The 15,355-nt window shown below is 38.5% G+C and overlaps 1 protein-coding gene across 1 annotated transcript; it reads left to right on the top strand.

Annotated features, from left to right (window-relative positions):
* Positions 1 to 4,253: 4,253 nt before the first annotated feature.
* On the top strand, positions 4,254 to 14,264 carry LOC131308425 (kinesin-like protein KIN-14I). The gene is made up of 20 exons (XM_058335348.1): positions 4,254 to 4,699; positions 6,052 to 6,222; positions 6,308 to 6,447; positions 6,614 to 6,868; positions 6,979 to 7,050; positions 8,013 to 8,084; positions 8,405 to 8,482; positions 8,643 to 8,771; positions 8,856 to 8,937; positions 9,022 to 9,117; positions 9,346 to 9,522; positions 9,620 to 9,726; positions 9,812 to 9,992; positions 10,079 to 10,238; positions 10,582 to 10,835; positions 10,929 to 11,092; positions 11,621 to 11,812; positions 12,496 to 12,683; positions 12,805 to 13,149; positions 13,741 to 14,264. The coding sequence occupies exons 1-20, from the start codon at positions 4,579 to 4,581 to the stop codon at positions 13,847 to 13,849; spliced, it is 3,093 nt and encodes a 1,030-aa protein (XP_058191331.1). The 5' UTR covers positions 4,254 to 4,578; the 3' UTR covers positions 13,850 to 14,264.
* Positions 14,265 to 15,355: the final 1,091 nt, after the last annotated feature.

Below are 15,355 nucleotides of genomic sequence, written 5' to 3'. Positions count from 1 at the left end.
ACACTATATCAATTTTTTGAGAGACCACGAGATAACTAAAACCAATAACTCAATCAATGTAAACCCAACCCAACTACAAGCCCATATTAGGGGGTGAAATAATCTCAACGGAAGAACACCCACATGCAGGTGGAAAGACTCGAACTCCTGACCTCCTAATAAGATGCAAGAGTTCTGGCCAACTAAATTAGCCCCAAATGAATTTGATTCCAGGTTATTAAATTTCCATTCCTGCTCAAGATTACGGCCACCAAAAACAGCCAAAACCAAACAAGTCCCATGTGTTTAAAAGGGAAGAATACTACATAATTGGTTGAACGAAAAAGAACATTGTTTTTGATGAGGGCATATCGAAGAAGGTCTTCTATTTTCTATTGATTATTACTATATTTAAATATCTTGATTAATGGGATCGTTTCTTTTGTGAATTCCTATACCAATCTTTTGTAAATGTCCGAATATTTCTTAATCATTTCGTCCAAGAGGACGTGTTCCTCTAATTCTATGAATTTTTCTAAAATATCATTTGCATGGAAGCAAGTGACTGGCATCATGGGATTGAGTTTCATCACCTCCAAAGGCGGAGGGATTAAGGGCCAAGGGGTTTCCCTTAAGTTTTCATTAGATATGTGTAATTTCTTTGGGAATTTTATTAACTTGCCCCATATGTAAGATGTATTCTTGTCCCAAAGAGCAGCAAAAATTACAGCACATTGCCCTTCACAGCCATGCTTTTTTATCTTCTTCTTCCCCCAACTTGAGAAACCTTAGTTGGGTTTGGCATAGTCAAAGTTCTTGGCTACATATTAGGAAATTTTTTCCCGAATTTTTATAAAACTATGCAGGTAAAGAAATTATACATCATCGTGTTACTTAGTTGGACCTTGTGATTTATCTTGTGAGAATTTAACTTGTGTGTTTTTTTTGGTGAGAAAAATTTAACTTGTGTTGTTGTTGTGCATCCACAAAATATGAATATCGTTTAGGTCAATTGCAAACGCAATTATACGTTATGAATAGATTTCTACTTAACTACTTTATAAAATATTTGGCATTTCTCTCTTTCTGAGTTTCAGAGAATAAGGTTTTCCTGGGGGAGGGGAGGGCGGCGCCTCCCCCCGTTCCCCCCCGCTCTCTCTCTCTCTGATCTACTTCAGATCTCTCCCCTGAACTCGGCGTGCTCCGATGTCGATCTTGTCTGTGGGACGCTGATGCCAAGTGATAGAAGCTTCTTCCGATCTTCCTCATCAAAGCAGTCTGCCTACGTGCTCCTCGTTCAAATCTTCCTCGCCATGTGTTTTTATGTCCAATCTTCCTGTAGTTCCATTATTGTTATCAAACCGGCCCCTTCCTCATCGCTTTGGGCAGACCCTGATGAGGTCGTAGTTTTTTGGGACAGAGGTAGCAGTTGATGTCGCTGTACGGTGGGGTGTGGCTGCTATGGTGATTGAGGTTTCGGACTGCGGTCTTGACCGGCGTTTTGGGCGGCTGATTCTAGGGGTGTGGGTTTGTAGGTTTTTTATTTGTTGATGTTTTCATTTCTTCCTGTTTTCTCTCCCGTTGTGGGGCTTCCCTCACCTCTACGTGGGTGTTTTGTTGGTTACTTAATTGGAGATATGCTCTATCTGTTTGCGCATTTGGTTGTATGAGGTCCTGATGATCTGCGTGGTGTTTAGGCCTCGTTACTTTATCCCCTCTCTTGGGATCTTCCCGTTCTAAGTATTTTATTCATTATTATCAATGAAGTATCCTATCATTTGAAAAAAAAAAAAAAAAAACCCGAGTTAAATCAACAATTATGTCCAGATATAGATGCTAGGGGAGGTGCATCCATGCTAGGATACATCGTCCTCTCCCGCGGTGCCAGGAGATCAAGAGCTAAATTCTGAAAAATAAGCTTCATTGTTAGAATCCATCGGCAAAGTGTATGTCCGATCGAGCTCCTGAGGCGATCGGATTGTGGCCAGCTAGAGGTGCCCGATCCGGATTGTGGCTAGCTGAAGGCACCCGAGCCAAATTATCTAACCGATTGGATCGACTGTACGTTGACTGATGTGAATTGATCTTGCTAGTGATTTGCGATATGCAGCGAGAGTTCATTATTGTTAAATCCAAAAGGATTTGGCTCCTCTCTAGTCCAATGATTTGGATTGGGCAAGATAGTCCAAATCGGGACCGTCCATTAGTAAATTCAATACCGATAAAAGTGTAAAGATACATTTAAACTGTTGATTACAGCAAACGAACGGTTCTAATTAGGATTGTCCATTCCAGTAAAAAACATGGATCGGAGTGGATCCATTTCCAATCCAAAATAGTAGTATTTGCTTTGAAATCAAATGAGGGGTTGATTGAAGGGGTTGTCGGAAAGAAGAAAGTCAACAGAACATCACAGAAAGTAAGGGTCAGATGTGGGGCAATCGCCATATATATAGCGACGAAAGGTAGGAGACATGCATGAATGTCAAAAGAAAACACATAGCGAATTTAATAGGTATAAACTCTCTCCGTCTCGCAAAGATAGTCTATTAAACGAAAAGATGTGCAATTGTTGGATAAAAAATAACGTAATTCAGTACATAAGTTTTTAGATTTTAGAACACCAAATTAGTTCCCCCCTCTAAGTTAAGCCCCCTATAAATAGACATGCAATTTTCGAAAAAAGTACTTACGTGGATAATTTTCTAAATTTCTTGATCCAAAAATTGTATATGTTTTTTCGTAGTAACTATCTTTGCCGGACGAAAGGAGCATTAATTTTTTAGGTTTGGAGAGACAAGATTGTGTATATAAATATTGCCTCTGTATAATTTTATTCGCGCCAACCAAAAAATAATTCACAACTTATTATTTCACACACACAAGACTTTTGGATTATCACAATCTGGTAGAACTTTTCTAAATTAACCTAAAAATTAGTACAAATTCTGAGAATATTTAAAGTTGTGCAGGGACTTGAGCACCCAGCACCCCTTGAGTCCGTCATTGTTTGTGGTTAGAGGATATCAGCAGCGGGAGGATTTTTTTAGTTTTTACACAGGAAGTAGTTTTGAGGTGTGGATGTAGTTGAACTCTCTCATGTAAATATTACTGTTATATTCTTTGTCAATAGAAATAAATAAAAAAACAAGAAAACTACAAAATGAAATAAAAGATCAGAGGAAACATCATCTAACTAATGCTATAACTACTATATTTTATAATGTTTGCAAAATAATAAGAAACATGAGGAAACATCACCCCCTTTATTTAACATAGAGAAATCCAATGGAAACATTACATAACTAATGCTCCAACTTTATAAACAAGGGGCAATTTTGGAATAAAGAAGATCCACCAAAGAGGGAGGACAAGAATTCTACAATTTAAAACATATGCCCGGAACCGTAAATGTGTGTGGAAATATGTACATCTAACGGTTTTGAACAAAATTTTGTGTCCAGAGATGATTAAAGAAATGCAAGATAAACTAAGGCCTCTTTCATTAAATAAATGCAAGATAAATTCCTGTTAACTAAAGTACTTATTTTTTAAATTAAAGGTAACGTATTTTGAGGGGGAAAATCTGTCTTATAAAGCGAAAAATAAGTACTTAAAAAAATAAAAACTTTTGCCAATAAGTCTAGGTACACTACATCCAACTACTACACCATCCACTACATGTTTTGCAGGGCTCACCTTGGGCCAAAAAAATACAGAAAAATATTCATAAATTTTAAAATAATATATTATGCGGCCCTGTAAAAAATCAGCTCCAACAAATATCGGTAAGTATTATTTCTTGATTCGTAAAGGCGAAACTGTGCAGTTAAACAGTTTCGTCCTTACAAATCAAGAAATAATACTTACCGATATTCTTTGGAGCTGATTTTTTACAGGGTCCCATAAAATATTATTCTAAAATTTATGGTATTTTTCTGTATTTTTTTGAAAGCCGAAATGAGTCTCATGAATAATATAGTGGATGATTGATAGTACATGTAGCATCTCTCGACTTTTGCGCAACGGGGCCTAAGATATTTGTATGGTTTTCTACTTTAATCATCTTTCTATTTTTCTCTTCTTCTTTTTTCTTTCATAATCTTTCTCTAAATTTTCTCAACCCCGCAAAGATGTTAACCGTCGGGGGGTCCAGCCGAGAGGCTCGGAACGAGCTTCGGCGTGTGGCTTCTTTTCTCACACAGAAGAACAGAAAAAACGAAAGCGTCCAGAGAGAGAAAGAGAGAGAGAGAGAGAGAGAGAGAGAGAGAGAAGAAGAGGAAGAAGAAGAAGAAATTGCTCTCGTTTGAGGCATTCAGACTTAGAGAGAGAAGAAAAGAAGAACAAACGACCATCGCAGGAGAGAGAGAGTTTGAAAAAAGAAAATTTTCTCTCTCTTCGTCTTCGTCTTCGTCTTCCTATAACTTCCTTCCGTTGTTCCTCTCTCTCTCTCTCCACTTTTTATCACACATTTCCGCATCAAAGCCCTAGTCTTCTTCTCATTCTTTTCCAGAATTGGATTCAACAACTGTGAAACAATTCGAATTGAAATTCCATTTGCATTGTGCAACGGGTCGGATTTCTCGGTCTGGTGCTCCAATGGCGACAATGGAGGGGGTCCTGCCGTTTTCCGCGGCGTCCGTGGTGGAGGATGTTCTCCAGCAGCATGGGAAGCGACTCAACGACGTCGATTTGGCGTCGCGGAAGGCCGAAGAGGCTTGTGCGTTTCTTGTTTCTTGATCCTTATTCGAAATCTTTTTTCATTTTCTATTTAGCTTCGCTTCCGGTCTCTGCAGTCCGTCGGTAGATTTTGTTGAAAGTTTCTTTCCGGGAAGAAACTGTTTCTTTTCTTCCCGGGAATAATTCTTCTAGAATCCGAACTATTGATTGTCGTGATAGACGACTGAGATGGAACCGCAGAGGCTTCTCTGCAGTGCAATTGGAGAGAAGCCGGGTCCTTAATTATCTACCTGAACTTGTTTTTATATTTTCCTGTTACCTGTCTGAATTTGCTTGAATCTGATTTTTTTCCCCTTTATTTGTATTACTCCGTCGCATAAAGATGATCCATTCCCACTAGTTACATGTCACAAGACATTGTCTGTATTTTGTAATTCATAATATTTATTAGGACTATAAAAACTTTGTCTAATAGAATTAAGTGATCAAACAAGATCCATAATGCATATGAAATATACTACTATAAAGTTAAAAATAGATAATTTTAATAGGGATGTGAATAGTCAAAATGGACACTCTTTGTGGACGATGGAGGGAGTAATTAGTTTATCAATTGCAAGGTGTTGATGATACTATGGTTCTTTGATTCTGAAATCTTGGTGTTCGTATTAATTTCGGTTCTGGATTTTCAATCAACTTCGGTGATATATACCTGTACTTGGTTTGATTATGAGTTTGCTTGAATTCGATGTTTCTGTTTTCCTTAATGGGTATTAATCAGTTTATCAATTTCATGCTGTCGATACTATGTTTTTTTGGTTCTGTTTCTTCTGTATGAGCAGATGCATTCCGTTTATTTAATTTTGTCAGGACAAATTTTCTTTGTTTTCTTGAAATTATATGTGTTCCTTTAGGTAGTTGTGCATTTCAGCTGAAGAGATTATGTGTTCCTTTAGGTAGTTGTGCATTTCAGCTGAAGAGATTTGATACCATTAATCAATGAGAATAGCTCATCTTTGGATTTGACACTATACGCATGGATTTCAACTCAGAGTTTTGGAGCTTTATTGAGGGATTTGAAATGACCAGTACCAGGAGTGACTTGAATTCCTTCATGTAAACGATTGTAGTTGTCCAAGGATCCCAATAAAGGAGTGCGTCATTAACCTTTGAGATCTGCCGCTCTAGTTTCACAAGCCACTTATACCCAAATATTAGACACTAAATCTTGAAACCCCATCTATCCAAATGGGGCCTTACAGTTTTATTGGTTGGAGAAATTCACAGTGACATGCAAATTGACGTAAACCATCTCAATGTGGGTAGGTGAAACAGGGATTTTCTTGCCACAGTTTTGTGATCAAGCACTCAAACTCAGTTTTTATTTTGCAGCTCTGAGAAGATATGAAGCAGCTCGGTGGCTAAGAAAGACAGTTGGAGTTGTCGCTGGTAAAGATTTGCCTGCTGAGCCATCAGAAGAAGATTTTAGGCTTGGTTTGCGAAGTGGAATAATTCTTTGCAATGTCATCAACAAGGTTCAACCTGGTGCCGTACCGAAAGTAGGTTTATCTCAGTTATTTATTTGGTTAGTTAATTCTGTTTTATTTCTTCTAGAGTAAGGCTCTCTATCACTATTTTGTTTAGGTAGTTGAAGCCCCAGCTGATACTGGTATTATTCCCGATGGAGCAGCTCTCTCTGCTTATCAATACTTCGAAAATGTTAGAAACTTCCTTGTAGCTGTGGAGGAAATGGGGCTTCCAACCTTTGAAGCCTCTGATTTGGAACAGGTAAGTCAATGCATGTGGTATCTAGCAATAGAAAACACCAAATCAATTTGAAATTTCCTAGTTGTAAATGTTAAATAGATTGCCAAACAAAAATCATTTAGGAAATAGACCCCATACTAAACGTTCCATGTTTTGTTTGATGTTAACCCGTCTTGTAAATATCTAGGGAGGGAAATCTTCAAGGATTGTCAACTGTGTACTAGCTATGAGATCTTTTAACGACTGGAAACAAGGGGGTGGAAACGGATTATGGAAATTCGGCGGAACTTCGAAACCGACTACTTTTGGGAAGCAGGTTGTACGGAAAAACTCAGAACCATTCATGGGTTCCTTAAGGAACTTGTCAACTGAGAAGTCTCTTGATAGCGTGTCTAGCGAGCAATCCCTATCCATTGATTTTGGGAATGACATAAATCAAATGGTCAGTGAGCTTTAATTCTTTAAAAGATTAACATACTATTTAACATTATTGAGTTGGAAAAGTGGCTTTGTCTAGTTATTATGACCTTTTGTTTGGTATTTGGATTTCAGGGCACCTCTAATTCCTTGAATATGCTGGTCCGTGAACTTCTTTCTGATAAGAAGCCAGAAGAAATTCCATTTGTAAGTGTACTTATGCTTGTTACATAAACCCCATATCCTTTAAAGTTTTCCTAGTTTGGTGAGAGGCGTGAAGGGGAGTTCTACAAGTTGAGGGTGGTGGGGAGATGGCAGTTTTCTAATACATGGCAAAGAAGCAGAGTTTTTTCACATTGATTGAACCCTGTCTTCTAGTTTACTCGAGCATAGGCATGTGCTTGCTATATCTATTAGGATATCTTAATGAGTTGCCCCACTTAGAGTGGGACTCCTTGGAGACTGATAAGCATAAAAGTGCTAATGATTTCATGCATAGCAAGTGTTAAAACATCTAACTCAAAACCAATTGGCAATGAGTGGAGAGGCCGCCCAAGCTCATATACTAGGTTTGGAGGTTATATTTGACCAATGTGGGACAAACTCTAACACTCCCCCGCACGTGTGACACCTGACTCGCACGTGGTGAAGTAAACAAACGATTCGACACATATGACAACGATGAACCATCAATGACAAACAAAGGGGAACCAACTATCAATGATAGTGGGTCTTGTCAAACGCCTCTGAAAGCCTAGCTCTAATACAATATTAAAGCATCCAACTCAAAACCAATTGGCAATGAGTGGAGAGGCCACCCAGGCTCATATACTAAGTTTGGAGGTTATATTTGACCAATATGGGACAAGCTCTAACAGCAAGCAACTTATCAGAAAAAGATTTTATCCCTGGCAAAGAAGGGGCAGTTAAGCAACATCAACTCAACTCCTAAAACCAATTGCTTTGCATTCTTCCCACTTATGAAGGTCATAGTGTGATATGAGAAAATCTCACTTTCAGCTCATATATTTTCTGAATTTGTAATATTTTTCTGAATTCTTATTCTTGTATCATAGTGTAGTTCCACTTTGTTTGACTGGAGTACGTACTATTTTGCTGTTTTAATTATCGGTTGTAAGAGTAATATGTTTCCGTCCTCTTTGCAATAGATCGTCGAGAACATGCTTGGCAAAGTTATGGAGGAGTTTGAGCATCGGTTAGCTAGCCAAAAAGATCACCAGGTATGCAGCTTCATTGGCTACTTCAATGTCACCACTGAACGAAAGAAATTATGATTTTTACACAGCTTGAGTATGATTTTATTTTACTTTCTTTCTGGCTGAAAGTACTTTTTGTTTGGCTCGGAGGAAGTCAGTATTGTTAGTTGTAGTAAGTAAGGTTTGAACCCCTGTCAAATGCATGGGAGTACATGGTTGGTGGCTACCACTCCACTTGCGGCTAAAAGTACATAATTGTTTTGCAGTAGAATAACCTCCGCAGGATATAGTTTTGGTTTCTTCTTCAGCTTATCATTATATTCTCCCTTCTAATAATTTGACAGGCTAAAACACCTCCAAGGGACGTGGACGTCTCTGATCCTGACATGTGTTTCCCTAAATCTTCTTGTGGGGAAACAGAGGTATGGTGCTGAGTCTGCTGACTGTGTCCTAGAAAGTTGGAAATCAAAAAATTGGTCTGCATTTTTTGGGTAGTCATATGTGCAATGATGTATCTCTAAATTGTCTTTAGATATTTAGCACAAACAACTGACAGATACATCTTACATTGTGATGTTTAAGATGGAAGACACAGCGAAGACAAAGAATTTGAAGGAGGAATGCTCAAATGAAGAGGATATTAACGAAAGATCAAAAGGCCTAAATATAAAGCCGCAGATGCTTGTTGAAAAACAGCATAGAGATGTACAGGTGCTTTGCAACAGTGATATCCAGATATAGTTTGTTAGCTCCCCATATTGGCATAGTTAATCAATTTTTGTTGATGACTAGCAGGAATTGAAAAATACTCTTCATACTGCAAAATCAGATTTGCAGTTTTTGCAAATGAAGTATCAAGTGGAGTTCAACAATCTTGGTAGAGTTTCACATGAAACTGTCCCATTCGTTGTAGAGTAATGAATTGGGATATGTCAATCTAATCTTTTAGTCCCTTGAACAGGTAGACATTTGCATGGTCTAGCTTATGCTGCTTCAGGATACCAAAGAGTTCTCGAGGAAAACCGGAAGTTATACAATCAAGTGCAAGACCTCAAAGGTACACAGACGATTCTTATAACATTATTCCTTTGCTGTGAGGATTCTTAACAGCAATTAGTATGTTTGCCACATTTTCTGCTTTTGGGCCCAAAAGAGCTTTTAAAACTGCTTGAAAGAGAGGCATCAATGTGGATTCTTTTGAAGCCTGATTTTCAGAACTAGCTTTTATAAAATCTAAAGTTTCAACAAACACACAGCGTATCATTACACGCTTCCATTCGTGTAGGAAGCATTAGGGTGTACTGTCGAGTGCGACCTTTCTTGCCTGGGCAACCAAACAGCGTGAGCTCAGTTGATCGGTTGGATGAAGGAAGCATTACTATTTACACCCCTGCAAAATATGGAAAAGATGGACGGAAGTCATTCACATTCAACAAAGTTTTTGGTCCATCGGCAACCCAAGGTCACTAAGGTTCCCATGTTTAGTTTCTTCCATTATGATGCATACCCTGTGACAGCATCCCTTACAAAAGAGCCAATAAATTTTTTGTTCCCTGCAGAAGAGGTATTTGCAGACACTCAACCTCTGATTCGGTCTGCACTTGATGGTTACAACGTTTGTATATTTGCTTATGGCCAAACAGGATCAGGAAAAACTCATACTATGGTAAGACATTCCATGCAAAGTTGCTGATGACTCAGTGATAATGACTATACATTTTCTCATTTTCTCGTTTCTTTTGTATCTGCAGACTGGACCCAAAGAGCTTACGCAAGAGAGTGTAGGAGTAAACTACAGGGCGTTGAGTGATTTATTTCTCATCTCAGAGCAGAGGAAAGAAACCATTTCCTACGAAATTTCTGTTCAGATGATTGAAATTTACAATGAGCAAGTCAGGGATCTCCTGGTGACAGATGGTCTTAACAAGAGATATCCTTTTGAAAGAAAGTTGTCAACCACTCTGCTGTTTCCTTTAATACTCTTATGTTGTTTTTGTGTTCTTAACTCTTAAGCACATTAGAAATTCGTAACAGTTCTCAAAACGGAGTAAATGTGCCAGAGGCAAACCTTGTACCTGTTTCTTCAACATCTGATGTTATCAAATTAATGAACCTCGGGCAGAAAAATCGTGCAGTGGGTGCTACATCTATGAATGATCGTAGTAGTCGTTCTCATAGGTTCAATTCCTATTTTCTGTCACCTTTATAAAAAATAGTGCTCAGTTTTTTCTTTATCTAATACCGCTATTATATTACCTGTATGATTCACAATATCTGTGGAATGTCAAACTAATATAATGAACTAACTGATCCACAGTTTTATTTAAAATGTGGTCCGACTGGATTTTTGAAGAGGAAAAAAACATAGTGTTATATATTGTCTCCTACCTCCTAAGACATCTATGAAGTTAACGTCTCACTCCCCTAATATGGAGTCTCAAGTTTGAGTCTCCTTAAAATTTCTATTAGCAAAATGGTTATATATTCTATGTGTTAAAACAATACAGATATTAATATGCAGTTGCCTCACGGTTCATGTTCAAGGGCGAGAGCTGGCATCTGGGACGACTCTTCGGGGTTCTATGCATCTGGTAGACCTGGCTGGAAGTGAGAGAGTCGACAAATCTGAGGTTGTAGGAGATAGATTGAAGGAGGCGCAACACATCAATAAATCTCTTTCTGCTTTAGGAGATGTGATTTCTTCTCTTTCTCAGAAGAACTCACATGTTCCTTATAGGAATAGTAAACTGACGCAGTTGCTCCAGGATTCGCTTGGTAAGATTACACATATTCCAGCTGTGTAAGAAATAAATAATTTCAAGTTTTCCTTCCTGTCTAAGTAGGTTTTTGGGCCTTTCCATTTATCAGGAGGGCAAGCCAAGACTCTAATGTTTGTTCACATCAGTCCGGAGCCTGATGCTGTAGGTGAAACAATTAGCACACTAAAATTCGCTGAGCGTGTTTCAACTGTTGAGCTTGGTGCTGCTCGAATTAATAAGGACAATTCAGATGTCAAGGAGCTGAAGGAACAGGTCCTTAGTTTGTATATCCTTTTTTTAATGGCGGTTTTTGTATCCTTTTTCACTTGGCATGAATATTTTAGAAGTAGCACCAAACACTGGTTCAGTGGTTGAAAACTCAGCCTACAAACACCTCTATGTGGTTTTGAGTCAGAGACTCAGAGGACATTCCCTTTGTGCAATTAATACCATAGGTCAGGTCTGTACCCAGTCTATCCCTCTTAGACACCCATTAATGGTTACTAAGTGGACGCATATAACAAATCTTTTAACACATGCTAATTGTCGTCACCTATTTTTGTTCCCTTATAAATTGCAGAAGGTTTGAGCGTTCCTTTTTTTTTTTTTCTTTTAGCCTAAAGAGGAGCACTCTTTAGATTACAAAAGAAGTTGATAAAGAGTAGTTACCAGGAGTCTGTTACACTATTGGTCATAGTATTTAGCATGAAGAATTAATAACACTTCTTTATCTTTTAAGTGTTTTTTTGACAGATGGGAATTTGCTGTGCTAATTTGGTTCTGGTTATTGTTTACTTTCAGATTGCTAATCTGAAGGCAGCCTTGGTGAGGAAGGAGGAAGAGCCTGATAGCGCATACCTATCCACACTTAGCAGCCCAGAAAGACAGAGAATGAACTCAGCTGGGTCTTCTCCTTCACATCCCCATTGGCAGAGTGCTGGTGATGTGTCTGCCAATAGGGGGCAACCAACGGAGAATGTTGGTCACTTAGAGGTATCCACAGCTCATTATCACTTCAGTATTATGTGGGTATTTCTACTTTCATTTTCTTGTATCGTTTATTTTTTTCTTCTATTGGTGGCAAAGTCTGGTAACTCTAGTGGAAATCATGGAGGTTTACAAGGTTCACAAGGCTGGACAGGATAAATTTTTTCTTGATTTGATATTGATAAAGGTACTCAACTACTCATTCAGTGTAAGATGGAGAAATAGTAGAAGGAAACAGTCAATTCAGATGTTATTTAGATATTTTTCTGTATTTTCTTAGTAAAAGGTGTATTTACTTGGTTTGTACGTGTCTAATAGTGCAACTAGGCTTGGCAATAGGATAAAGAAAGCCTCAAGCTCGCCCGTTCAGCCCTAGTTCTTTCAGCTGAGTTTGATGTGTGATAGGCTGGACCTGCACATTGTTCCAGTTTTAATACCCTGGTTCTACATGTTTGTGAACCAAAATTGTTTATTCAAGAATTTTGAGTTGTATAAGATTAAGTTTTAATTTCTGAAGTACAATACGTTGTATGTCCCTAGATGTGTTGGCTTTCCAGTTGGAGCTTGGACAACCCTGGACTTATCTGGCTCATCTGTGCCCATTTGATGGGCATAAGTGCGATTGAAAGTAAAGTCAATTGAGTTTTTAATTTAAAACACTGTTGAAATCTGATGTTTTTGACCTGCAGTTTAGGAACAACACCACAACATCAAAGGTGAAAAAGCGAAGCTTAGATCCTCAAGACTTCTTAATGAATTCACCGCCCACACCTCCTGTTGGCAGTCTGGCAGCATCATTGAAGGAAGACGAGAAATCAAAACCGAGCGATTGGGTTGATAAGATCATGTTGAACAGGCAGTCCAGCCATATTGATATGTATGTTGCATTAGGAAAATAAGACCTTCCCATTTGTATTAGTTTTCGATTCATGATATCTTATATCTTTCCAAAGGGTTAATACATAACCTTGACTAACTATAGTTAGTGGTCTATGTAGCGATGTAACCCTGCCTGGGCGTTGGGAAGAAGACAACCGACAGCCACCTGAGATGATTTATCAGAGACACTCCCCTGATCCTTCAAAGATATACTCAGAACAACCTTTTAGCAAACTTTCTGGCAATGGAAAGGAAAGCCAAGACAATGATGTACATAGGAATAGGTGTGAGACAGCCGCCACTGACGAGTCTGATGAGCTTGAGGCTGCAACAAGTGATTCTTCTGAGACAGACTTGCTTTGGCAACACAATCTTCCCAGAGTTTCCAGTGTCCCTAATGGGTTGGGATTGAAAACTAAGAGACCGATTTTAAAGCAAGTGAAGAGCCCAGAAACAAGGTATCAGTGAGTGTTTTAATGATTTTGGTCTTTCCCCATATCCCGCATGAAGAGTTTTTTCTACTCAATTTGTTTTGGCAGTGTTTTGACTTGTGGATTTGTGGAGTGATTTACCAATGCACAGGCAAACGAAGCGAAGTATGTATTTGGATCAAGGATAAGGGTAAGGAAAGGGAAAGGGAAAGGGAAAACTCGAAGTATCTAACCGTGGGCCATGAAAATTCGGTTTCCGTTTCCATTTCATTTTCCATACCCAAATCCTTGACCCAAGTACAACATACAGCTCTAAATACTTCACTATCATCTCGTCTTTTCTTCTACACTTTTCTTTCCCTCTATATAATCTTGTCACAACTGCAACTCAGAATTGCTTGTGGAAAACATATTTCTCATTTCCCCTTCAATGAGCATTAGTACAAAGTAGTAATTATTTCTTGCAACCGAATTGGTTGATGAAAGGGTTAAAACATGTGGTGTTAAAAGGATATTTTCAGACGTTATTTTGCAGCTTGTGCTTACTGGTATGTATATTAGTTTGTCACCCTTACACGATATGACGACGGTTTTGAATATGATTTCTTTCTGTCTGTCTCTTAGGAGTTTAATTCCACCGCCGCCGACACGGAGGCTCTCCAATGGTTTCACTTCACCGTTGCACAAGACTGGAAGGCAGCCAGTTGCTGCTGTTGGGAAGAGAAAAAAATAGGAATCAGAAAGAGTGAGAATGTGCTGTTTATGGAGAAGTGTTGAAAGTGATTTTGTTTTCTTTCTGAAATTGTTTCTCCTGTGAATTAGTTAGTTTTAGGTATAGAAAGAGAGAGGTATTTCCACAAATGGAGTGGCAATAACCACAGTTGCCTGAGGTTTTTTTTTCCCAGTGGTGGTCTCTGAGATGATGATGGGTGTTCTTACTGAGGTTTTCTGGTGTTGATCTATTTTCGAACTCCCTTTTTGGAGAAATAATGAAAAGGCAAAAGGAAGAAATGAATGCATCATGTACCTCATCTTTTTCTTCTTCTTTTTTGGGTTATTCATGTACCTCATCTTCCTAGTTCTGTTGCTGGTTTGTTTATAGTTCAAATTCTGTCAGTTTCTTATAAAAGCATGGATTATCATTGCAATTTCTTTGTGTATGGCTTGGATTGCACATGCCCCCAACCCCTCTCTCTCTCTCTCTGAAGTACTTGGCTTGCTCTTATGTGCATTTGTGACGTATTCAGAATTTTGACTTTGAGGGCCCGACTTGTTCGTGATAGACACGGGTTTTTCTTTTTTATTTTGGAGGTGCGGTCACTCCCTCAGACGTTTCTTTCTTGAAGGACATGGTACATGTTAGGACAAAAAAAAACGTGGGAGAAACCCAAATTTTAGGGAATCATGAAGGTGAAAGCCATTCAGGCAACAACCAATTAGATGGGCAACTAACTTGTTCAGTAGGCAACAGTTTATTTACATACTGGGGACATTGATTTCCGGATTGCAAAAGTGCTTATTTACATTGAGAACTACTAGGTTCTTTAGCTCCCTCATAGTATTTTAAAGGGTTAGCTTCTCAATGAAAAAAGAAAGATGGGACTGTCTATCTATTACTAGCTCTTTAAATGTTGTTGAAAACGAGAATCTTGCATACTGAATTCAATCTTGATTGAGTGCGCTGCGGAAAACCCCGATCCATACCGTGTAGGGACCCAGGGCTACTACAGCTGTGTAGTGCGGCCTATCCGATTGTTCATTTCTGCGATAGACAGTTCAGATTTTAATCTGACCAATGGACGGTTCAGATCAATAGAAACTCGAATTAAATCTAAACCATCTATGCCGAATTGGACGGTTGGTTCAGCCACACTACAAACAACCCAGTAGTGCGGCTGTGAGCTACATATAGTATCAAGTAGTCTTAGCAATACCTCGAGCCAACAAAAAGGAACATTTTTCAAATTAATGCTCATTGAGCATTGTCTTGTAGCGTCTCATATGAAAACTTTGTTGAATTCATGGCTTTTTTTTATCAGGGTTTTGGAAAACAAACTTTACACTTGACAAGTTATGAATGGCTAGCAAATATGACGCAGGAATGCATGTCAAAATAGAAGAACGCGTAACAAAGATAATCACAAATAAATTTGAATCAGAGATACTCTCCCTACAAATTAACAAACAAACGATATTGAGAAAACTTCTCAAATTTACATTAATAATTCATAAAACAACC

Source organism: Rhododendron vialii, chromosome 11a, assembly GCF_030253575.1.
Source record: "Rhododendron vialii isolate Sample 1 chromosome 11a, ASM3025357v1".
NCBI classification, from domain to species: Eukaryota; Viridiplantae; Streptophyta; class Magnoliopsida; order Ericales; family Ericaceae; genus Rhododendron; species Rhododendron vialii.
Note: the sequence above shows the minus strand (reverse complement) of the source record. Positions and strands in the feature narration are given on the sequence as shown.